General features: G+C 34.5%; 1 protein-coding gene across 39 annotated transcripts in view; it reads right to left on the bottom strand.

The window, feature by feature from the left end:
* The window catches only part of LOC128206481 (sal-like protein 2), a 94,425-nt gene that overhangs the window by 65,169 nt on the left and 4,157 nt on the right, over positions 1-25,099 (bottom strand). For 25 of the 39 annotated variants that reach the window (XM_052908966.1, XM_052908933.1, XM_052908941.1 and 22 more), the window contains exon 4: positions 23,550-24,386. In XM_052908966.1, the coding sequence (XP_052764926.1) occupies positions 23,550-24,386 (837 nt within the window). Of the gene's footprint in view, positions 1-949; positions 1,396-2,896; positions 3,417-4,368; positions 4,550-4,773; positions 5,457-5,802; positions 6,530-7,576; positions 8,088-9,121; positions 9,526-10,197; positions 10,382-10,925; positions 11,420-11,487; positions 12,456-13,048; positions 15,073-15,877; positions 16,847-18,661; positions 19,033-23,549; positions 24,387-25,099 lie in introns of those variants that run through there. The other 14 variants (XM_052908964.1, XM_052908960.1, XM_052908929.1 and 11 more) reach the window with 14 other exon arrangements.

Here is a 25,099-nt window from a genome sequence, read left to right on the forward strand (position 1 = left end):
GTGAAAACATGGTGGTCATAAGGAGATGAATTCAGGAAGCCTTGGTTATCTGAAAATGAAGAAATGGAAAATAAATGAATGATTGAATGAACTGTTTTCAGAATCTTAATGATACAATAGCTATTTAAATTGGCACTATATGGGTTTCATTTAATAGATGGAAAAAAATTGTGATTTTAAATTTAATGCATTATTATGTGTATTATTCAAAAGCATACAATTTGTGTACATATAAAAATATTAGCAATATTTTGTTGCTTTTTTAACTGAAGAATTTGTGGCTTCATAGCTATAAATATTGTAATGCTTACAAGCATAGCCTATAAAAAAATATTTCAGACCTTTTTATTTCTACTTGGATTTTAAGTCAAGAATCACAGATAGACTTACAATGTAATGAATTTCTTTATGTACAATTCACAATAATTAACAAATAAGAAAACATAACAATGGATATTTGTCTGTATAGTGCCTTAAAATAGTATTCCACTTCTTATATCTTTCAGAAAACATCACAGAAAAACATATCAATCCATATGCTGAAAATATCCAATAATCCATGACTGATCCATTATGACGGAATTGCCTAACTTCCTGATAGAACTACTTCAGAAATATTGATTTTACTAATGTTATTTCTTAAATGATCTTCTTCATCACAGTAGCAGCTTTTGATGTCTATTACACTCCCCGACCCGAACATGCACTTTCGACGTTTGATTAAGCAAACTCCACAGTTCCATTTCTAGCTTTGATCAAGTGAAACTCAAGACAAGACAAAGTTCAAAAGAGGTAAATAACTGCTTTAGATTGTCTTAGTATCAAAATATTCCTAACTATCACCTTTCACTGTGTTCTGACCTGAATAAACCTATCCAAAACACTGAATATGTAAATATTTAAAAAAAAAAAATATGAGTTTTAGCTGAACAGTTATCTAGAGCGTGTTGCACCCTGCTCTTTTCTAAGAGCCCAATTCAAACTATTGGCCCCTTTCATCCTTTGAACCTCATCCCTTTTCCTAATCACCCTGACCTTTTTCATAATCTGTCTAATTCCTTTTCTGAAGCACCCTGCCCCTTTTCCCCTTTTAAAAATCTGGCTTAAACTTGTTTCTTTATGAATAAGGAACTGGCCATTCTGGCAACTTTAAGTGCACCACTTGATGTTTCTTCTTGTTGCTTTTGTGGGCGAACCTCTTATCACAGACATCACACTTATATGGTTTTTCCCCGGTGTGAGTGCGCTCGTGAATCTCGAGCTTAGCTTTGCAGGGCTCCAGTTTTCCGCAGTACTGGCACTTGTGGGTCGCCTTAGCAGACTGAGCGTATTTTTGTGGACTTGATTCTGTTCCCATTGCTCCGTAAAAAGCTGTAGCTAGGATATCGGTTGGACCTATAAATACAAGATATATATGGCTTTTATATTGTGTTGATAAATTAGAACCCAGGTAGAGGGACTTGCATAATATGCTTGTGGTAACACATACTATCTATTAGCAGTATGCAAAATTAGCAAAAGGGTGCAGGCCCTGCAGATAATGCTATAACGCTTGGTTGGAGCCTTGCCCAAACATTTCAATATTACACAGCAGTTTTGTTATTATTTATCCAGTATAATGAACCTTATTCAAAGATTCATCCTTAATAACAAATAAGACAAAAACCTGCCTGTTTTGACTTTTTTTATTCAGAAAATGAAACAAGCGCTTTTTACATTTACTTTGGCCTAAAAAGATTCCGGTTCGTTTCTGGTGACTTGACCGACCCTATTTATTTGCCACTGACTCCAAAAAAAAAAAAATTGAAGTTGATAAAAAATTAACTTGCCAAAAAAACCATGTGGAATCCGAAATTTTTCATCAGAAAACATGGCATTTGCCTATTTTACGATATTAAAAAAACAAAACAACTTACCGATCCACACCTGTTTGGGCATGTAACCAGAAACAAACTTTTTTAGGCCTAAGCTAAAAGAAACTACAATAACCAAAGAAGTCAAGCAACTTATACTTGTAAAACAATGGGATTATGTACACATGCAACGAGAAAACTGCAAAGTTTACATAAAAACAAGCATGTAAAAATGTAATCAAAAACATGACATGTGTCAACTTATCCTATAAACAATACTCTGAAATGTAGCTACTTATTTCAGTATTTATACCATCCATCGGACACAACACTTTCACTTCTTACTTCATTTCGTACGAGTGATCATGTGCTCTTGTGGGCAAAACTGTTGTTACAGAGACTAAAGAATGGTTTCTTGTTCGTGTGGAATCAGGATTCCAGGCTGTTAAAAGATATTTCTCAACAACCAATATTTACACCTCAACTTCCATTTCTTAAATGAACTACCTTTCGGCAATTGCGTTCATCAATCGATGAACGCAACATCTTTGGATATGTTCAGATCATAATTCATTGCATAACAATATACATGAAAGCTATTGATCTTGTTATTGGTTGTATTGTGTCTGCAGGTCCCGTAAAATATAGATCAACATTTTTAAAAGTGTTAGTTTATTATATTTTAAATATATTGATACCAGAAGTGTTTCAATTTCACGTATTAAAGTGATTTCAAGTGGTTGATCTTTTCCCGCGTTATTGTGACGTCATTTGAACAAAATGTTTCCGGTTATAGGCGGGTCGTTATATTAACAGAATGGGTAAGAACGGATTACTGAAAGGTTTTCTTCAATGAAATGAAGTATTTTTTTTAACAATTCTTGAATGAAATAATGAACTATTGGAGTAAATATAAGGAATGAATTGCGGGGTTGATGTCATTATCGGGAATATGAACGCAATTGTGTTGGTCAAAGTACGCGTGGAGTTCGGACTCCACACACATTGACCAACCCAATTGCGTTCATACCCCTATAATAACATCAACCCCGCAATTCATTCCTTAATTAAAACCAGAGTTATAGTCCTTGTGAATGATATCTGTATTGTCAATGGTAACATGATTGTACTAGTAAATGTTTCATTATAATACCTTAACAGTAAATATAACAGATTTTTATCTATGGGTGATGTTCAAGTGTTTGCTTGATACATAAAATGATAATGATAGCATTCCCAAGGCTATGACCTCCCCTTTTCCTTTTCAAAGTAACCCCTGACAAGCTAAATCCATCACTGAATCATACACATCCCAGGTTGTTCACTACTTATTCCAATCCGTATGGGTGATCATGTGACTCTTTAAGTTGCTCTTGTGGGCAAACCCCTTGCTACAGATGATACACTGGAATGGTTTCTCCCCCGTGTGGATTCGTAGATGGAGCTTCAGGGCGGACGGGCCCGAGCACAGTTTGCCACACTCGCTACAACGGTTTTTCTCAAGCCGTAAGAGGTTTGGGAGACTCTGGAAAGTTGCTGAGGATGAGTGCTGCTGCTGTTGGCCTGGAAAGGATGCAAGATTTTAAGAAAGGGAAATATATTGTTTACAATCGACTATTATAGACATTCTCGTTAAAACAGGCAAGATAAATATTTCTAAGCCGGGGTAGAGAAAAGTCCTCTTTTTTGTTTCTCATCAAAATCTGCCCCTTGTGTTCATTACCTCCTGCCCCAACAATTTTATCAAGTAGGCAAATCTACCATTCCATCGGAAAAATCATTGAGATTGCCTGCAAATCCTCATTTGGTAACAAATCAATCATTAGGATGCAAAGATGTGTCCGAGCATTCTAGATAATAACATCGAAAATATTTCTATGTTTAATTATAATTGATTAACCATCATATTATTTTTGAATGGATAACATTTTTTTAATAACACCATAATGACAGGGCTATTATGTAATGATACATTAAAGGGACATTTACTATGATTATATGGCAATTCAATTTATTTGTTTCTTAAATAATAAAATGACTATATCAAAAAAGCTCTCTGTGAAAACTTAACAAGTGTATGAATGATGGATGGCATACCTTAAATGAAGAAATGGCAACAAGTGATGAACAGAAGCATGCCAAGCAAATGCCAAAAGTTGTAATTTTTCACTCAATAAAAGGGACATGATTTTACTTTTATTTAAGCTCAAGTTACGGGCCTGGTACATGTGCAAAATGTTTCTGGGAACTCTCATGTGTTCACACTTTCAATTAAAAATCTTGAACAATTTTGGAGTTATATGGCTACACCAAGGCTATGACAATAACCTTTATTATAAAAAAAACCCAGACGAGTTAAAGTCAGAGAAATTGTGGCAAAATTAAAATATAGCACAGAATTCATCCACCTGCTCCCTTTTATTAACATCCAGATGAGAATCTTAAGATCGTTTTTCTCCGGCTTTATCATTTTTTTGAAAACTTAACTATGAAACTAAAAGGAGTAAAAAATTACCAAATCTCCTAATTCATATGAACCAAATAGTGTTTTTTCAGGTTGTTTTTCTGGGCAAAAGCCTTGTCACACATGTCACACTTGAATGGTTTTTCTCCTGTGTGTATGCGAACATGGTTTCGCAGGGCCGACCCAGACTGCGTAAGCTTCCCGCAATGTGTGCACTGGTAGTTTGTCGGTACTGAAATAAGGTCAAAAATAATATTTTAAGTTTGTTTTTTTTTCTATTAATTATAAAATACATTGCACTGTAGATGAAGATCAATTTTCTGTTCATAAAGAAACAGCATTTGAAAGTAGTTAAAAGTCTTTATAATGGAACGTATCATTTCATTGCCTTCATAGCCAGTCAGCACGAACCATAATAATGAAGGAAAATTCAATTTCTTTTAAAATTTATTTTCAGGAAAACTACACTGTAACACAAACTGCATGGTCACAAAAATGTCAATCAAATGAAGCAAATGCAAGGAAATTCAAATTAACATATAACAACAGGTGGGAATGCCGAATCTCTTCAATTTAAAATGGAATAACAAAAGTTCCAGTTCCGATATAGTCACAGATTCATTAACATTTATAGTTAACACAACAGTTTAAATTTAACAAAAAACATTTTTATTCATAACATCACGACAATAAGACAAAGAAAAAAAATCGGTTTCTGCAATATTACATGTTTTTTTAAACCATTACAGCTCAGTTCTTCAACTGCCAGCACAAATGAGTGACCAATCAAACACTGCCAGCACAAATGAGTGACCAATCAGACACTGCCAACACAAATGAGTGACCAATCAGACACTGCCTGCACAAATGAGTGACCAATCACACACTGTCAATATGTCCTGTAGCCACCATGTGTTTCTTCAGATTATTCTTCTGCGAGAAAGCACGCCCACACACTGCACATGCGAAGGGCTTTTCGCCTGTGTGGATCCGCATGTGGGCACAGACTTTGTACTTTGTGGGCTCAATTTTCCTGCAAAACGGGCACCGGAACACTCTTACCCCAGTCACAACGCATGTCTGGTAAGTGAACTCATTTGACGTCTTCCCAGGAGACAGCTGCGCAGTTGGACTTTGCCCTGCAATGTTTACAATTTGGTAGAAATTGTACTTTTATAATAACAAAAGCTGGTTTGCATGAAATGAGCATATCAATTCACCCCTATTTTTAAAAGACAAACTAGGAAGATTAATTTCTGCAAAAGGGTAAATTTTCCTATTACTTCCAATAATGTGCTATGAAGTAGCAGAACTGATAAGCCATACACTGGCAGGCCTATTATGGCTTGGTTTGACATGAGGTAAAGGGTTAATATAAAATAAACCAAAACAAACTAATGTTATATGAAATTACATTTCTTTTATTTGTATGAAATCCAAAATTTGTTAAAAAATATTGATGTTGATTTCCAAACATATTCTTACTTCACAGTTTATATACTTCATTTAAATCCGAAGTAAACATTTTCTGTATCACATTTCCAACAGTTAAAAACTCAAGAATACTACAAACTACTTCAAAGGTCACTTTTTAAAGCTGAGTTTCCGTATGATCGCTAAATGTATCATTTTGTAAGTGGAAAAGTACTGACATAGTTACAAACCTAGAACTCAGAACTGTCCTTTAAAACATTCAACAACACTAGTGATGTCTGAAAAACTGTCCAACTGATTTATACAAAACAATCTGGTCTGCAAACATGTTTGAGAGTTACACTGAACTCGGGTCTCTGAATCAAATGATCTGAATTTTAAAATAAAGGATAAAACATTCCAAGGTAGGCTTGCATAAGCGGCATTATGCCATACGTGTTATTACCAGTTGCATCATATCACCGGACAGGTCCAAAACTTGCCTTATATGCCATCTGATTATATTTGAGTGCTTGTTTCTATCTTGTTTTCTTTACTAAACCACCATGAAGACAAAGTGAATTTAACATTTACATAATAACATGAGTCACATAGTGTGATTTAAGGTTGCTCTTCTGAGCGAAACTTTTCTGGCAGACGTTACACTTGAACGGTTTTTCGCCTGTATGAATCCTGGTGTGTTGGTCGAGTTTCCACTTGGTCGGCTCTGTTTTCCCACAGAAATCACATCTGTACTTCATCAGTTCAGTTTTTCCGTCTCTGCTTGTCTGCCTTTGATCTGCAATTTGTGAAAGGTAAAAATTATTTCCCCTTTAAGGCAAATTCTAAACTCCCTTCTGATTTGCAGTTTTTACAGGCAAAAATATTTTGACTGATTATCATTCCTCAAAAGATCTACTCAAGATCAAATAACCAAATGAACATAACAATTAAAGTTTGTTGATCATTTCTTTTTAAATCAGATCATATCATTTTATATCTTGTTTAACACAAGTTAGTTTTAAGTAATAACTTATACAGCAACACAGTTGAAACTGATATTTTTGGATTTGTATTCAGAAACAATTAGAACACTAAACACAAAATATGTTGGCCGGTATACATCTAACATTCATAAAAACAAAATCACATGTATATTTACAGTTATCGAAATATACACAAGCCTGCAAACCCTGCACTGGTAAAATGTATTCCATGTTTGCTCAAATTCTGAATTTTATATAGCAGGGCTTGCTAAAAAATTGAGGCCAAGCTTATGTTAATGTAAAAGAATTCGGGCCTGTTCATTCAAAAGTCTAATTTTGATTACTGAGTTAAAGATGGGATGCATACAATATATTAATTATGATGTAAGAAGTCTCGTTATAATGCACTATTACAGGGCTTTTTCTATAGTACCCACGGGTCAGACTATCGGACCCATTCCCAAAGCAAAATATAAGATATTTTTCCCAATCTTTAGAAAAAAATCCCAATTTTTTTGAGATTTTTTTTTTAACCTGTACTTGTCCATTTTCAACATCCTAATCGATAATGTGATGTGAAGTTTTTTTGGTAATTGAACTCAGAAATCATTGATTTTTATCAAATTCAGAGATCTGACACATGAAAAATTATCTGTCATGATTTATTGCAATAGATATTTACACCCCAAGGATTGATATTTCAGCCATTGTGGGTCTTTTAAGGGAAAATAAACTAATATTAAATCGTTTCCTAATTCGCAGGAAACTAGACAGCTTTTTCTTTTAACTGTAAAATTTCCCAATTTCGGCATTTTCTCGACGCAAAATTTCCAAAAATGTCTAGGGTCTTTTTCCCAAAATGGGCAGAAAAAGCCCTGTATTATTTTAAGAGCACATTTCTTTTAAAGCACGATAATGAGCAGATATTTCAGAACATTTGTTAAAGTTGACAATGTTGTTCACAGTGAACTATTTTAAGATGTTTTAAATAAAACAAATTAAAACAGTTGCCGCAAATTTTGTAACAAATGCATATAACAAGAGTTACCAAGAAACATTTAAAGAAGTTAATATTTGAAAGTTAAAAATGATATGTTAACAAAATTGTTAACTTTTTTAACAACATCCTGAACAATTGGTCCAATATTGTAGAATTAGCTAATTTCCTTTTTCTTTACAACAGCCATTCTTTGTTGTGCACTATATAATGTGACTTCAGATGACTTTTCTGTGTAAAGCGTTTCTTGCACAAATGGCACTCAAATGGTCTCTCTCCCGTGTGAATTCGCTCATGTATGATCAGCTTTGCGTTGCTAGGCTCCCTCTTGTCACAGAAACGACATTGGAATCGGTTCTTTAGGTCTCGATAGCCTGAAGTTAATGAATTTAATGCATTTATTTTTCCCCTCTCCTTTTCTTCCATAATTTCTTTTATACAATATATAGTCAACATCAGCGGGCAACAATTTTGACTGTTACTTCTCACTATAACCGGCTAGTACACAGTTACCAGACATCCTGATACAATCGGATATGCAGTTAACAGTTTCAACAAGCCATTTATGCGCTTTGTTTAATTTTTGTTATCAGCGGACAATGTTGAGGTTATCAAAGAAAGGAATTAAGTAAATTAGCAAAGTTTGTTCAGTATAATAAAATGAAAATGGCTTAAGTCTGTGATGACAGTGTATCCTCGAGGTAAACAATATGCAGGGTGCCATTCAAAGGAGGCAATATCTACATGATATTGCACCCATTTATTTACCAAACAAAAATGGAGTGCTTAGGCCTAAAAAGAAAAATACATTTGGTTCGGGTTACCCGACGTTTTTATAGTCAGTTTGAAAAAAAAAATGAAAAACTAAAAAAAAAAAAAAAAAAAAAATTTTTTTTTTTGCTTTTCAATTATGTATTTAAAACCTTAATTGCTTATATAGAAGATAACTTTAACACCATTCTCCAATGATGAAAATGACATTCTTATATAAAGCCTAATAAAAAAAAAATAAAAAATAAAAAGCCTACCTACCCTACCTATTTTTGAAAAGGATGTAACCCTAACCAAACAAATTTTTTTTTTAGGCCTTAGGTTGAAACTGGGGCCTGGAAGTAACCAATTAGGGTTGGTTGAGGGAGCTGAGGAGGGGGTCTTATTAACCATCGACTACAGGTTGGGACCATTCAAAGAAACTAATCTCTCTCTGTCTAAATAATTAACGCATTCAGTTTTGCAACTGTTCCCCAAACAGCCAATTTTCACATGCAGTATTTATGCTGGCAAGATAGGAGACAAACAGCAACATCGAGCAGACTGAACGATTTCTATAACCACTAACTGGCAGAAAGTAACTCTTATACAAGATGTGGAAACATTATTTATTTAAACAATATCCAGATCATATATTATTGATTTCTTGTTATTGATTTGATGCTGTGTATTTGAAGGTCTGGCACTCAGTTTTCATTTTAAATAGACTTAGTACCTGCAGTGTTCAGTTTTTTAACGTCCTCATCAAAGGTTAAAGCCTAAAGTAACATCTTCCGATGAATCTGTCATTTCACAAATTCAGATACACTTCAAATTTAAAATTCTAAGACAAATTTGGAAATAACGAGCTCGACACATGCACAACCATGTGTGTTTTAAGGTTGTTTTTCTGGCAGAACCCTTTTCCACAAACGTGACACTTGTATGGTTTTTCTCCAGTGTGAATTCTCTCATGGATTACGAGCTTAGCATTACTCGGCTCCAGTTTTCCACAGTAATGGCACCAAAATTTTCTCTTTGGCGGCAAGTTGTCGTCAAAGCCTGAAAGAAATACAAAATTATAGAGATAATTAAATTTGAAAAGGCTTTGCTGTTTCAAAAAAGTATAAAATAGAATGTTACTTTCAGAAGATTTTTTTTTCATAAGGCTTGTCAACATGTTATTTTGTACACAATTTTCAAGGCCCGAAAAATATCTTCATAGTATTATTAAGCTGTGGGTCGTCATGGTTAACAAAATAGGGGATGGGTTGGGGTTTGGGGTCCCAATTGAATGGGTTACAGTCAACAACAATTGAAAGTGCATATGGCATACCAGGGATACATAATAAGTTCCGAATGAGAGCCCTAGCTTGGAAATTGAGTCAGATACTCAGAGTTTCAGAGTCGGAGAAATCAGAGGTATAATGTTACGACAAGAGATTTCCATAAAAACATTCATAAATTTCAGGCTTTGATATCAAATACTCCAATTTGGTACAGACCTGAGGGCATTTCAAAATCAAGTATTTTTTTTGTTCAACAAGGTCATACTCTTTTGAAACAAGAACTCACAAAAAAAACTAACATTAGGTAATGTACAATATCATAACATAAAGTAACCAGTGTTGATTAACTATTCATTTAAGAAAGGTATTTAAAATTCTGCAGAGAACTAACAAAGTTTTTATTTTTAGCTTGATCTATTTCGAAAAAATAACATTTCAACAGTACTTCACGAAATGAACTGCTTTATGAACACGCAGGTTGCTCTTATTAGCGAACGATCGGCCACACATTTCACACTTGAATGGCTTCTCTCCCGTATGCTTGCGTTCATGTATGACCATTTTAGATCTAGTAGGCTCTCGTTTCCCACAAAATCGGCAACAAAATCCACCCACTGAACCAGGGTCATCTGAAAAACAACGCCAATCATAAAACTTCTTGTTTAACAAAAACTGTGTTTTAATTGATTTCTTGATATCTTTTATTCCAGCTAATTTCCAGCTTTTAGTTAATGTATGTTTAATAGTAATAAATATGCTGGGACCCATTTCAATTAATTGAAACCTGTTGGCTCAATATCCCAGGGACTAGCGAAAATACTTTAAGCCTTGGGAAGTTTCGATCCAACTGGGGATACTTTCAACGAGTTAAACAAAATCAGTCCTTTACATGCTGTTTGAGCCAATAAGAAAATTAATCCAAGCGATATCAAGCCAACAGGTTTCAACTGTACAACCAAGATCCTTTAATGAAACTGGCCCCAGGAAACTGTAGAAGAATTCTGACAGTAAGGCACGGATCAAACATTATGGACACTTCCTAAAAATTTATATATCATTCTGAACTTTCTGCACCTTAACTATACAAAAGGATGAAGTTTCTATTGGAATATCTTTGTGACCATTACTTGTCAATCTTCTCCCATAGAAGAAAACTGCGATGATGATAATCACAAATATCTGTCTTTCCTTTTCATGTTTATTACATCATTTATTAAAACAATAATATGACTTTCAGTCCTCTGATGATGATCCTGTGATATTACCATCTAATCACATCCTCACTGATAAACTGGTTAATTTGCATCTTTTTTTCATTTCAAACACAGTGACAAGAAATCAAACAATTACATTGAAATAATACATATAAACTTTCAAAAACTTCCAAAAAAACATAATCATCACAATATCTGCCAAGATAGTTAGTAATTTATTCAAGTTCAACTGAATGATCATTTACTCAGCCGATTATTTGGAACTGAAGAGTTTGGCTGTATGCACAGCAATGTGAACACGAAGATTGCTCTTGTGCGCGAACGTTCTATCACACATTTCACACTTGAACGGTTTTTCTCCCGTGTGTATCCGTTCATGGACAATCAATTTTGACCAATAAGGCTCGATTTTCCCACAAAATCGACATCTGAAACCACTTGGTGCTCCATCATCTGAAAAAAAGCGATAACAGAATAATCGAAACATTTTTTATAAAAAGAACTCCCTAATATAATGTATATACCTATTCCCAGGTTACTGAGAGATACATGATTAGATGAACAATGTTAAAAGGCACAAATGCAGCAGTAATTTTTCATGGTTTATTAAATAATCAACAATACTATCCTTTAATAATTTAACAAATATAAACAATAGCTCTTGCAATATGACATGATGTTAAAAGAGTGATTTGTTATCATTTATCACAGTTTATAGACTATTGTCAATTGGACCACAGCACTTATTCCCTGCAAGTAACTTCCATTCCAACGTGAATATCTACAAGACTTATTTTCCAAACAAAGAAACTTCCTTTCCAATAGGGAATTTCTCAAGGACTATTTTCCCATATGAGGACTATTTTCCCAACAAAGTAACTTCATTTGTGAAATTTAAATTTCTCAAGGACAATTTTCCCCTTCTGATGACTATTCTCCCTTCTCAGGGACTATTTTTCCATTCTCAAGGACTTTTTTTCCCTTCTGAGGACTAAATTCTCTAATGAATGACTATTTTCCCCTTCTGACTATGTTACCTTCTCAAGGACTATTTTTCCCCCTCTCAGGGCCTATTTTTACATTCTTCAGGACTATATTCCCTTCTCAGAGACTATTTTAACATTCTCAAGGACTACTTTTCTTTTCTGAGGACTATTTTTACATTCTCAAGGACTATTTTTCACTTCTGTGAACTATTTTTCCATTTTCAAGGACTATTTTTCCTTTCTCAAGGACTATTTTCCCAACAAAGCAACTTCCTTTCCGATATGAATCACAATATGCTTGTTGAGGTTCCCTTGCTCAGTAAACCCTTTTCCACAAATTGAACACTTAAACGGCTTATCGCCTGTATGAATACGCTCATGTCGTCTGTATTGGAAAGGGGTGGGGAATCTTTTTCCACAATAGAGGCAAGCGTATCTGCGTCTGTCTGTAGCAGGTGTCCGATTGAGTTTCGTGCCATAAATGTCTGCAGAGTGCCAGTCCGCTGAAATTATCAACAAATATTTCATTTTTACAATCTACTGGGATGCATACTTCCTTAATAAGCAGACAACATAACTTCTGTGGCCACCTTCAAAGAAGACAGATTCTGTCTTAAAAGTTAAGTGAACGGTTCTCATGAGCAAAATAAGCCTCAAGTATTAAAGAAAATGATTTCACATATATTTCTGGTATAAAATGTTCACCAAGACAATTTTAAGGGGTGCGTGCCAAGTGCGCCCTCCCCGGGTGATAGGGGTGTGTTGTCATGGATATCTGAAATCTAGATAAGGCGTTTGATTGAATAACCCTTAAGAAAATTACTGCCAATAATGAGAATCAATTTACAAGCACTTAACAAATTTTGTTCTTTCCATGATTCTGGAAAATATAATAATTCCAGAACAACTCGTTCATACATATATCACTTTAAGGATTATTGGGATTCAAAAATAGTTCAACTAAGTACCGTATTATAAGTACTGTGACTAGGATGCTAGCATAGATAGGACGCAAAAAAAGTTTTTTACACTTTTGAATACATTTATTCAAAATCACCATTACTACACGATATATAGTTACAAACGAACATTTGACATAAAACGTAAGGACATATCAAGGGTCTGCAAAATGCAAAACAGGCCTATGAGATAAAAGTATTTACATTATTACGTTATTTTGTATACCTAAAATTTCATAAAATTGGCATTTTTTGAAAAATGATTAAGAATGTTTAAAATATCAAAATTCTATCTTTTTAACTTCAACAGTTTTTCAAACTATAAAAATGAAACTGGGGATAAAACATCCTTTTTGCAATTAGGAACATAATCTGAATATCCACTTTTAAAATCAAAAGGGAAAACGAAAATTTGGCAAAAAAAAAAATCAATTTCAAATGTAAGCAAAGTAATTTAGAATGCTTCACAACCATAAAATATTTAAAACAACAAACATACGGAAGTTTACCTTTCAGCTTAACTACATAATGACATTTCTTTATTTTTTGTTTTTCAGTGAAATTAATTTCACAGCTGTTTATCTTATCCCTTCTCACATTTGTTGTGAAAGTAATATAGTTTTTAATATATACAGAGATATTCAGTGACATTATAATCATGTTAATTTCACAGCTGTTTATCTTAGGCCTAAAAAAAAATTTGTTTGGTTAGGGTTACATCCTTTTCAAAAATAGGTAGGGTAGGTAGGCTTTTTATTTTTTTTTATTTTATTTTTTTTATTAGGCTTTATATAAGAATGTCATTTTCATCATTGGAGAATGGTGTTAAAGTTATCTTCTGTATAAGCATTTAAGGTTTTAAACTACATATTGAAAAGCAAAAAAAAAAGAATTTTTTTTTTTTTTTTTTTTTTTTCAGTTTTTCATTTATTTATTTTTCAAACTGACTATAAAAACGTTAGGGTCAGCGCCTATTCCGTAGGTAGGGTCGGGTAACCCGAACCAAATGTATTTTTTTTTTAGGCCTTATCCCTTCTCACATTTGTTATGAAAGTAATATAGCCTTTAATATACAGGGATAAAACATTTCCAGTTTTCCAATAAATGCTAATGAATTTGACATTGTAATTTAATATAAGCGTAAAAGAAACAGAAAATTTGTTGAATTTTGGGTTAAAATCAGATTTTAATACACTCAGGATCACAGATATTTATTAAGTTTACTCGAGAAAATACGGCTCTTTGTGATTGCTTTAAAGCAAATAACCTTATATTACACTGAATATCCAGAAATCTCCTTCATTTATTACTGCCCCCCCCCCCCCCCCACATCACTCACTATCAGTCTGAACCACCTGCATGTCCAAAGTTTCTACATTTGAACCTTGCGATTCAATACTCGTGATAACAAGCTGGACACTGTCATCTTCATTTCCAACCATTTGCTCTGTTTCGCTGTTTGAAACTGCAGCAGACCAAGTGTCATTCTTGGAATGTTGAGCCTTAATATTTGCAATAATTATCTGGACATCCTTATCAATATCACCCTGTTGTGCATTACTATCTGCGGCAGGCATTTCATCTTCATCAATAGTTGTCGAAACCTGTCCAACTTTTGTTACTACAGAGCCATGTTCAGTGCTAATATTTACTCCGCCTGAATTCTGAGCATCACTTTTCACAATAGATAAGGGGACATAACACATGTTTTTTCCACTAGTGTTCTGATTATTTTCTATTTTGGCTAAAGCCAAGGGCATATAATCCATGTTAGCACCACTGACAAGAATCTCACAACGATGTCCCTTCCAATTACTTATCTGGGAAAACCTCCTATCACACGTCGTGCAATGATATGGCTTTTCTCCTGTGTGTGTACGCTCGTGTTTCTTAAGATCACAGATGTCCCGAACGCGCCGCCCACAAAATCGACAGAAAAACCCGCATTGTTTTCCTTGGAATTTTAATCGAAGGGGATCCCCACATGTCGGACAGCAATAACGATACAGTTTATCCTTGTTTTCCACCATTTCATTGTAATCGGCAAATACGCAGCACATTTTACAGAACAGAAGCTCAGGAAATTCATTGATATGATCGGGTCGTGAGGGTCGCCCGGCTCCATACCTCGCTTTGTTCAAGGCCACCGTTACCATGTCGGCTGCAATGAAAATGGAATCGTAAAACATTGAAATTTAAAAGCCTTCGTCTGAAGATCTATCTATTACTACCATATACTTATTTTTATATTACTGGTTGGGTCAAAACACAATAAAATTTATGAAATGAACATTGAAACACACATGATTATTTGACCAATATCTTTAGTTTTGACTGTTTTTATGTTCTTCATAATAATCTATATAATAGAAAAATACTTTTTTCAAATATGATTTTGAACAGGCCGGTAAAAAAACGAAACAGTTAAGTATAAACATTTATTCTGATTTTTTTCAGACAACAACAAGTTTACAGAATAGACAAGTACAACAACTACGACTTTCTCTACCCATTTCTCTTATGAATTAAGTTAGGCTTAAAAAAAAAATACATTTGGTTCGGGTTACCCGACCCTACCTACGGAAAAGGCACCGACCCTACCGTTTTTATAGTCAGTTTGAAAAAAAAAATGAAAAACTAAAAAAAAAAAATTTTTTTCTTTTTTTTTATTTTAAATTGCTTTTCAATATGTAGTTTAAACCTTAAATGCTTATACAGAAGATAGCTTTAACACCATTCTCCAATGATGAAAATGATATTCTTATATAAAGCCTATTAAAAAAAATAAATAAAAAAAATAAAAAGCCTACCCACCCTACCTATTTTTGAAAAGGATGTAACCCTAACCAAACAATTTTTTTTTTTAGGCCTTATAAACCCATAAATGATGAAACACATTTCAAATTTGTGTGTATAAGATATCAAGCCGTACTTGCTCTTAATTTGTCTTAAAGAATATTCATTTATCAATTGGTAATTCCAGCCTTTTTTTTCCACCTTTCTGGGAATAGGAATGGGCCTTCCTGATTAGGAAAAATGAGCTATTAAGACTAAAATTAAGAAAACATGTTTTTTTTTAGAATACACCAATTTTTCCCTGTTATGTTCACTTCAGGGAAAACTGTTAAAGCCAAACTCCTAATTCTTCAGAAAAAAACAAGACTGAAATCTAAAAGCAATTACAAAATGTAATTCAAAACCATATTTCAATGAGAACGATTTGAAATGATGAACTTTTTATGGGCTTTTTAATGCACAATTGTTCATCACATGCTAACAATATTAAGTTTGCCCCATTTCATACACAAATAACACTTGTGCATAAACTCACAGCTTAAAATTTTCACTTTTTTTTTCCAATTATAACAAGCACGCTGTAGAGCAAATGCTGCCAAGCAAATATTGGCGCTCACCTTTTTTTCCAGACAAATATGGGTCATAACTCAACCACTCACTCTTCTTGAGCCTGGCAACATGTGTACCAAGTTTCATTTAAATATTTTAGATAGTTGATGTAGTTATTGCCAAGGTGAAAGTTATGCACAATGCCCCCGACACTGGCTGTGACAACACCTAAACTAAAACAAGACTGGCTAAATATCATGGCATATTAAAATGAACAACCATATGTGATTTTAAGTTATTCTTCTGAGCGAATCTTTTTGAACAAATATTGCACACAAAAGGTTTGTCCCCCGTATGGATTCTTCGGTGAATCTCCATCTGAGATCGGAACCGATATTTTGCACCACAATCGGGACAGTTGAGAGTCTCCATCCCACTTGACATCGAAGATGATGATTCAGGAGATGTCGTCCCGGGATGCATCAATGAAACTTGGGTCTGGTACATAGACTGGTTAGGTACATTCTTCTGCATGGAGTGGACTCCTAGCAATTGATGGAGCGGATCCATATTTTGATGTGGATTTGGTGCTGTAAAATGAAGAAATATCACTAATAACATGGAACTTTCGATAAGAATAACTTATTTTGAACAGCAAGAATAACGAGGAGTTTTGCATATGGCTGTGTTTAAGTGTAAGAAATCTATAGACTGGTTTAAGTGTAAGAAATCTATAGACTGGTAAAAGTGTAAGAAACCTATAGACTGGTTTAAGTGTGAGAAATCTATAGACTGTTTTAAGTGTAAAAAAATCTATAGACATTTAAGTGTTAAAAATCTACTGGTGTAACTTATCTTTAAGAAATCTATAGAATGGTCTAAGTGTAAGAAATCTTTAGAAGGGTTTAAGTATAAGAAATCTACAAAAGGGAGGGTTTAAGTATAAGAAATCTATAGATGGGTTATAGTGTAATAAATCTACAGCAAGGTTAAAGTGTAAGAAATTAGAGGGGTTTAAGTGTAAATATATATATGTCACTTTAGAAATGGGGTAAGAACTCGGAAAGTTTTACCTTTAATCCTTCAAGATATATTCCACATAATGGAAGCATATTTGAATGGATGAAAAAACAGGGTTTCGAGCTAAAATAATTTTACGAAACGCTTAAGAGTATACAGACAAATGTAGGACTATAGAAATACCTAGACCATATGAGGAACATTAACATGTGATGAATTTTCCTAACAAATGAGGGAATCTTTTCCAGCAAACAAAACAACAGTAACTAAAACATCAATAAACTCTGTTGTTCATATAATCATATCTGACAAACCAGTGTTTTTTTACAGTAATGGGGCATATTTTACACAGGAAAATAAGCCAACGACGATTTTTCATTGAATATTTCAAAAACATAAACTGCTCCTCTTCTCTATTTTTCATATTCAAACACACATTAGAAGTAAATTAATGTATAATTGACCTCACATACACACCCAGGCACCAGTGTGTCAGTTGTTTTTGCTTTGACCTCTTGGTGTTTCCTTTGTTTTCAACATGGGCTTAAATTGGAATCCCAGTGATTTGCCACCTTATCACCATGAACCTACATGGCATTTTTTTTTTAATCCTGTTATGTAAGGTCAGGATACAGCCCAAAAAAGGATCACAAGAACCATGACCTCCAATCTTGACCTTTGAGGTTCAGATCTGAGATTTGTGCATGACACGCTGCCTCATCATTGTGAACCTTTATGGCAAGTTTTTTGTTAATCCTATTATACATGGTCAAGATACAGCCCGAACAAGGATCATTTCTCGCTCAACACAAGCAGGCTCAACAAAAAAGAACAAAAAACATTTTATCTAGTGACCTTGCAACTGATCTGATATGACCCACATTTAAACCGGTTTAATATATCAAAATGACAGATTCTTACCAAGTTTCATGAAGATTGGGTTAAAACCATTGTATTTATGACAGGGTCAATTGTAAACGTTTCCAGAACGGCTGTCCACCGAGTTTTCACCAATCCATAACCCACTATTTTCCAAATGGAAAATCCGACTTTCAGTTGATACACTATTAGGTACAGGGTTTACACAAACGGTATCAGCAGGCAGGAGCAACTGCTATGCTTCTATGTGCAGAAAAGTTAGTTAAGCTTATCCTAAGCTTTCAGTCGCAAAAACATGTTAAGTTCATGTATAAAAAGAAATTTGCCAAGAAAAAAAACCCTGCATGTCTTAAGGGGCTTGCACTTCTGTAAGAACAAGTATCATAAAACATTTAACTATGTCGTAATATGATGAAAAATTCTAAGCAGTTGTGATCACTCAGTTTAAAATTTATTATTACACAACAAGATGACAATAACTTTCATAATAATAGAATGGTTGCCAAATGGTTCATAAAACACTTCATACTAGCACTAACACTGCAAAGAAGGGATCATTGTCCTTCGACCACATACATTCCCGAAGAAAAACCCATGTGTCACAAACTGCACAAAGCTCACAACAAGTTTGCCGATGCATGCGTCACCAAGTGAGTTTTGAGGTGGTACCTCCTTCGAAAGCTTTTTCCGCACATCTCACATCTGAAAGGCTTTTCCCCAGTATGAACCATCATGTGTACTTTAACCGCGGACTTAAATCGAATAAAGAGACCACAAATCGTGCATCTGTGCCCCGAAAAGCTTTCAGAAGTTTTAACTACGCTTAGTCCCAAACAGTTTCCGTCATTTGGCCAGTTCTCATCGCCAAGGACATAATCTGTAAGATAAACAAAGTTTCAGTATATTTTTTGAAAGATTTAAAAGTGAACCAATCAGGAAAAAAGGGAAATAACCTCAGGTTTACCCAAACAAAAAATATTGTTTTCAATAAAAATTGCCTGTGGGGTAAAATTGGCATTTATGTGCAGATACTCAGTAAGTCAATGAGTTCGATAAGTCTGAATGCACTTGATGTATCAGTGTTCCCAATAGCAACTTAAATGGTTAAAAATATCTATCCTTGAACATACATTAATGTTATTTCCTTCCTGTAGTCATACTGTACTGGTTACGGGAAGTGCTTTCAATGAACAAGAATATCCACCGCAATCAAACATCAGATCTCAGATAGACAAGGGGTGTGACATGACACTCAACAAATATCCAAATATCAGATAATATTTTAGCCACAGTGTATGGCCTTGCATCCTACAATTCTTCTGTATTGTAATTTGAACATTGATACAAATTTTTATGCAAATTTCTTAAAACGGTATTGTGATGTTTAATGCCAAAGGTTTTGAGGTACGTAAGGATGCCATAGCAACCACCCACATCAGTACAATGGTGTAAGAATCAAAGTTCTCAATAACTTTCAGTTGAACCATTGTAAAAAGTAAAAAGGCCAACATGCTACTACCGGTACTTATTGTACTTCAAAATAACTTATTTTTTAACCTCCCTAATTGCCATAATTTGAACTGTCCATTTTGGCTGGCAGTCAGTTCTTATTGACAACACTGAAGAATATAACAGAGTTGTTATAAGTTTCACAATCCCTGTATCTTACTGTTCCTTTCTTCAGGCAATATATTTAAAATCTAGGCACAATATAACTTGACATTCAGGTTTTTTCTCGATCTTTTGACTACGATGTCGCGCAGTGCTACCTTTTGACTGCCGAAAATGTGCATGCTTCCAGTCAGAATACAAACAAAACATAACGTTTGAAAAACTACTGTTTCAATTGCTTCAGCTTGATTTTTTTTCGGAAAAATCCATGTTTCTGAGGTTATAGAAGTGACAAATTGGGAGCTTGTTTATCTAAAATACTTTTGAAAAAGTGTGCCTCAATAACAGCGTTTCTGCCAGGCCTTTATTGCTTGTTGGGCCCGATGTGCCTTCCTGCGGCAAGGCTAATTACCGACATGCGTTAATTGCACAACATGCCTTAATCCAAGCACCACTTGCACTACTGTTATAAAACAAATCGATGTAGGGAGAGGACACACGTCCAAAACCCATCCCATTTTTCTCCACAAGCCTTCAGAAAATCCTGGCAAAATCCCGGTCTATAGAATGTATCTATTATCATAAAATCATATCATACACAATTACCAACACCATCATTTCAATGTTATGGTTTTGCCATATCCTTTTATTTCTGAAAAAAACACACCAGCTATCAGATAAAAAAAACGTAACATTCACATTTTGCATATAATACACCATGATGAAACAGGAATAACAAGTTCATATCATAAATTACAAATCAACAATGATTGTGACATTTTTTTGTCAACAGTAAGTGCTACTGCATGTTTTCTGCTTCAGATGTCTCCGACTCCAGGTACAAATTCTTCTTCTGAGGCCGCTCTAGAAGACGTTTTCATTTTCTTCCTGTCACATGCCGCTTTTATCTTCTACATTTCTGTGGAATATCTGAAAGTCTACAAAATTCATTAATCTGCCAAATTTCAGCTCTCATACTGTAGGGAGAAAACATCTGAAACTTGATCATCATTTCAACAAAAAACATCAACCAAAATATTATACAGTTCTTCAAACATACAGCACACAAATTTTGTCAAGTAAAATTCCGGATAATTCTTGGTGTTATTTCTATTCATCAACCAAGAATAGTTTGTGTTATATTTGTTTTTATAATGATGAAATTGTTAAATCATAAGGGAGCATCAACTATTTTATCCACACAAAATAACATTCATAAATATATAATCATGACAGTTTCATAAACTATGAGAATACAACAGTATCAGTGTTAAAACATGTTTGAGCACTGTTGCTGACAAACTGTTCTTCATTCAGGGAAATTAGATTAGTTTATTGGCAACGCTTTTGTCTCATTGTTTTTCATACTCTGAACTCTACACAATCATTTGTTGAGTTACTCAATCGTATTTGGCACTTACAAAACATTGCAGACATCGTAAAAAAACTTCAAACCATGTATACAGAAAATCCATCGGACTTAATACTAAATGCCCGAAACTTATCAATAAACACAAAGTATAAATCAACACATGTACCATTAGGTCCTAAGCTTATTCATATTATTTCTGTAATAGTACATCAACACTTCATTTCTAATACATATATACTTGATGAGCTTTATATTAAATGGGTTAAGGATTTTCGTTCTCAAAACTTCTTAGAATTCATATTATAGGGCAAGATTTTTTTTCATATATGCATAACATGAGATAATAAAGAAATAATTAATGTTCACAATTATATATATATTCGTGATTATTCACAAAATGGCTGAACACTTAATTGCTGAAAATTCTGATCTTTTCACATTGTTGAATTATAATTTAAATGGCAAAATCAGGGAATAGATAATATGATGATTATTTTTTTAACTGTTTTTATCTCGATAAATTATTTGTATCAAGATGCAGCCATTTTTGGGAATAATCAGGAACTATCATAATTCATAATTTTGCATTTAGATGTATATTACAAATAATAACATTTGCTTCTGTGTATTGCTAATATATCAATCCAAAACATTAAAAATAATACAAACTGTTGTGATTTTATATTTTATTATAAGCCTAAATAGATCGATAGTAATTTTAAATGTCTTATCACAATACACAGAAAACATTGCACAAATCAAGCTCTCGTAAGTGTGAGTTTAACATACAATAAAGGACTCTCTTATTCTAAATGACCATATCAGGAAATTATAAGACCATTTAAAAGGATAAGACAATAGCATGACCTTTCAGGGTGTAGGGCATTTTAACCATAAGATGCTTCTACAATAGTATTGATTCGCAGTTATGAATTCAGAAGTCATCACACTTCAGTTTTGTAGAATTATGAAATCCTAAAAAGCAATTTCAAATTTAGGATGAATCTTTGTCTCAAAACTCCATGGCTTGATCTGATGAGGCAAAACAATGGGATTCTATTCTGACAGGTCACACAATTATTATTTCATTAAATCTTAAATTATTTAACAATTTATCAATTGGTTTTCCTTACCTTTATAAGATTTCCGCTCCGTCTTTTCACCCCTCCCCCCGGTATTTGTGGGCGCTCAACATCAGCATTTCATTAGTCAATAGGATCGACACAGTGTCCACAGTGTTAAAGGTAGGCAAAATGTGAACATGTGCACCACTTGTAAAAGCAAATGGTGTTTGTTTTTTAAATGGCTCCCTTGCGCTTAATCCTATTTCTAAATGGTTTCTATTGCTTCTTATTACGTACAGTTTCTGAATTTGGAAAGTTTGTTCATTTTTCCATCAGATTTAGTGATGCATTGCATGTTTGTTTGTACAATTCTCTAACCTAGTGGAAGCTATTTCAAATACAGGACAGTCAGAACACGCAATGTTTCATTGTGAATGAAGGTTAAAGTAGTGATTTTAATAATTTATGTTTAGTAATGATAACTAGCATATATATTACAATCGAAGCCTGAATCATCAAACTGGTTGAAATATTCACCATCCTAGCACATCCCAAACCATCTCACTATGATGGCATGGGTGGACTATCACCGATCACAATGTCAATCAAGTTATTGTTTAGATTAAAACAGAACTAGTGTGTGTGAAATAACAAACTCATACACATGCATGCATTATGTTGCCTCATCAGATCCAGCCATATCACAGAACCAGAGCATATTTGTGCAATGTTGACCATCATTCAAGGAGTGGGTGGGGAAAATGATTCAAAATTGAGAGGAAATAATGTATAAAGACTAAGGATTTTTTCATTGAGATTTTTTTACGTTCAATTTAATGCTAGCAATAACATGTCATCAAACGTCCCCTTGTTAGTTCATAGCTCAAGGAAAACAACTTGGAAACATTTCCCAATACATGTCCTGGAGTTGAAATTGCTTTAGACATGTATACAAAAGGTCTATTTCACAGCAAATTAAAAACAAGGATTTGACCTTAACTTTTGGAAAAAATCGCCTAAATCATTCAATAGTTTTAAAGGTCTGGTTAGCAAAATGGCACTTTCAAAATGCTTAAAATGGCACCGCTTCTTAAAACTCCTATGCATTTTTCAGCATGCATTTAACATTTGCATGATGGCTTTAACTTTTGAAGCAACTATACTAGTTATTGGTATATTATGATTTTGTCCCTCTTGTTCCATTTCAGTGATTACACTAAAATGTAAATAGATCACGCCTATAAAATGAAATATTTTTTCTCATTTCCTATCGTTTTTCAATCAAATTCTCCACGAGCTCAGTTGAGAGATGGTCTTAACAGTAAAGCATGGAAAATAGACACTTACTGTATCCTTGTTGAGCTGTCATATCTCCTGGACCCCCAGAAGCACCAGTAGGCATCCCGCCCATAGCCTGCTGGGCCCAGTCCTGGGAACTGGCCATAACAGGGTCCCCAGGCCGACTCCCCAGCTCAACACCAGTAATCTCAAGGTCCATATCACCATCATCACCAGCCTCCAGTTTAACACTCACATTAGGGTCCATCCCACTCGTATCATGAACACTTTCTGAGGTGGTTGTTGCGACTCCTGGTATGAGACTAGATAGGTCGGAACCCAGACTGAGTCCGCCCGGTGGTACATTGTCAGTTTGTTTGAGATCGGAGGACTCGTTAGGAATGGTAGATGAACTAGATTCTGATTTAGCATCGTCCTCTCTCTCTGTAGACTGCTGTAAACCAGTCTGATTTACAGAAGGGGATGAGGGTTCACTAGATCCTTGGGCTGTGTCTGATCCAGTCATTCCTGGAGCACTCTGGTTTGACTGTTCATCATCAGTAGGTTCAACCTTAATCACCTGTCCCCCACTCCCTACATTAGGTCTTGGCCCAGGGCCCTGATCAAAGCTCAGGGACCCCCTCCTGGGTGCCCTCTGTGTTGGGTAAGGCTCATGTCTGGCCCCACCCTGCCCACTGTTCCGTAGTGCTCCTGTTGAGGCCCTACTGAGGGCCACAGGATGAGGGCCCTGGTTTCTGGGTGAGGTGAAGCGTGGTGATCTCTGGGGCATATAGGAAGCCCTTGGACCACCCATTCCGCCATATCGAGGGGGCGTTACCGGGGCTACCCGAGCCAAAGCCTCCTGCCTCTCTTTCTCCATTTTTTCCTGCTTCTGCTTGTGATGGCCTGCAAAAAACCAACAGCTTTTGAACCTGAACTCAAAAAGTCTATTCATTTTATTTTTAATAATGATTAAAGATTAAAAAAAAATATATACAAGTAAAATTTCAAATAACTGGCACTTTTAATAAGTTTCAAAATGTTCAACAGCATTCAACGGACCGACCAACCTACCGACTGACAAGTGCAAAGCAATATACCCCTCTTCTTTGAAGGGGGGCATTATTAATTAAAATTTTGAATTTAATTAATTATATCCCTTTGCATTTTAAAAGCTATTTTTGTTAAAAGGTCACTGCATAGGAGTAGAACTGATTCAACATCTTCAACATCTAGGGTTTTAACGAGTTATGGAAGGGTGCTGCACCCTGTCCTTTTTGTAACACCCTTCTGCCCTCATGGAGACCAAAAAAGTTACAAACATATTGTACCCTCCTGCCTTCATAGGATTAATGGAGTTAATGAAATATTTTTTTGTTGTATTATCAAAATTAAAATTTGTATTTTTGTCTGTGGTAGTATGATTGTACTTGTTTGGCATCTTCTTAAGTGCAATGTCACATATTTCTCCTAAAAATTATGTAAAATGAAGAAAAAACAAAAACAGTTAAACATTTGAAGCAATCAAATAAATAGATACACAAAAAAACAAATATGTAGGGGACAAATCTTAGTTTGGTACGATCGGGATTGGGTACGAATGTTACATTCAGTCTGGC

This window comes from Mya arenaria, chromosome 10, assembly GCF_026914265.1.
Source record: "Mya arenaria isolate MELC-2E11 chromosome 10, ASM2691426v1".
In the NCBI taxonomy this organism is placed as follows: domain Eukaryota; kingdom Metazoa; phylum Mollusca; class Bivalvia; order Myida; family Myidae; genus Mya; species Mya arenaria.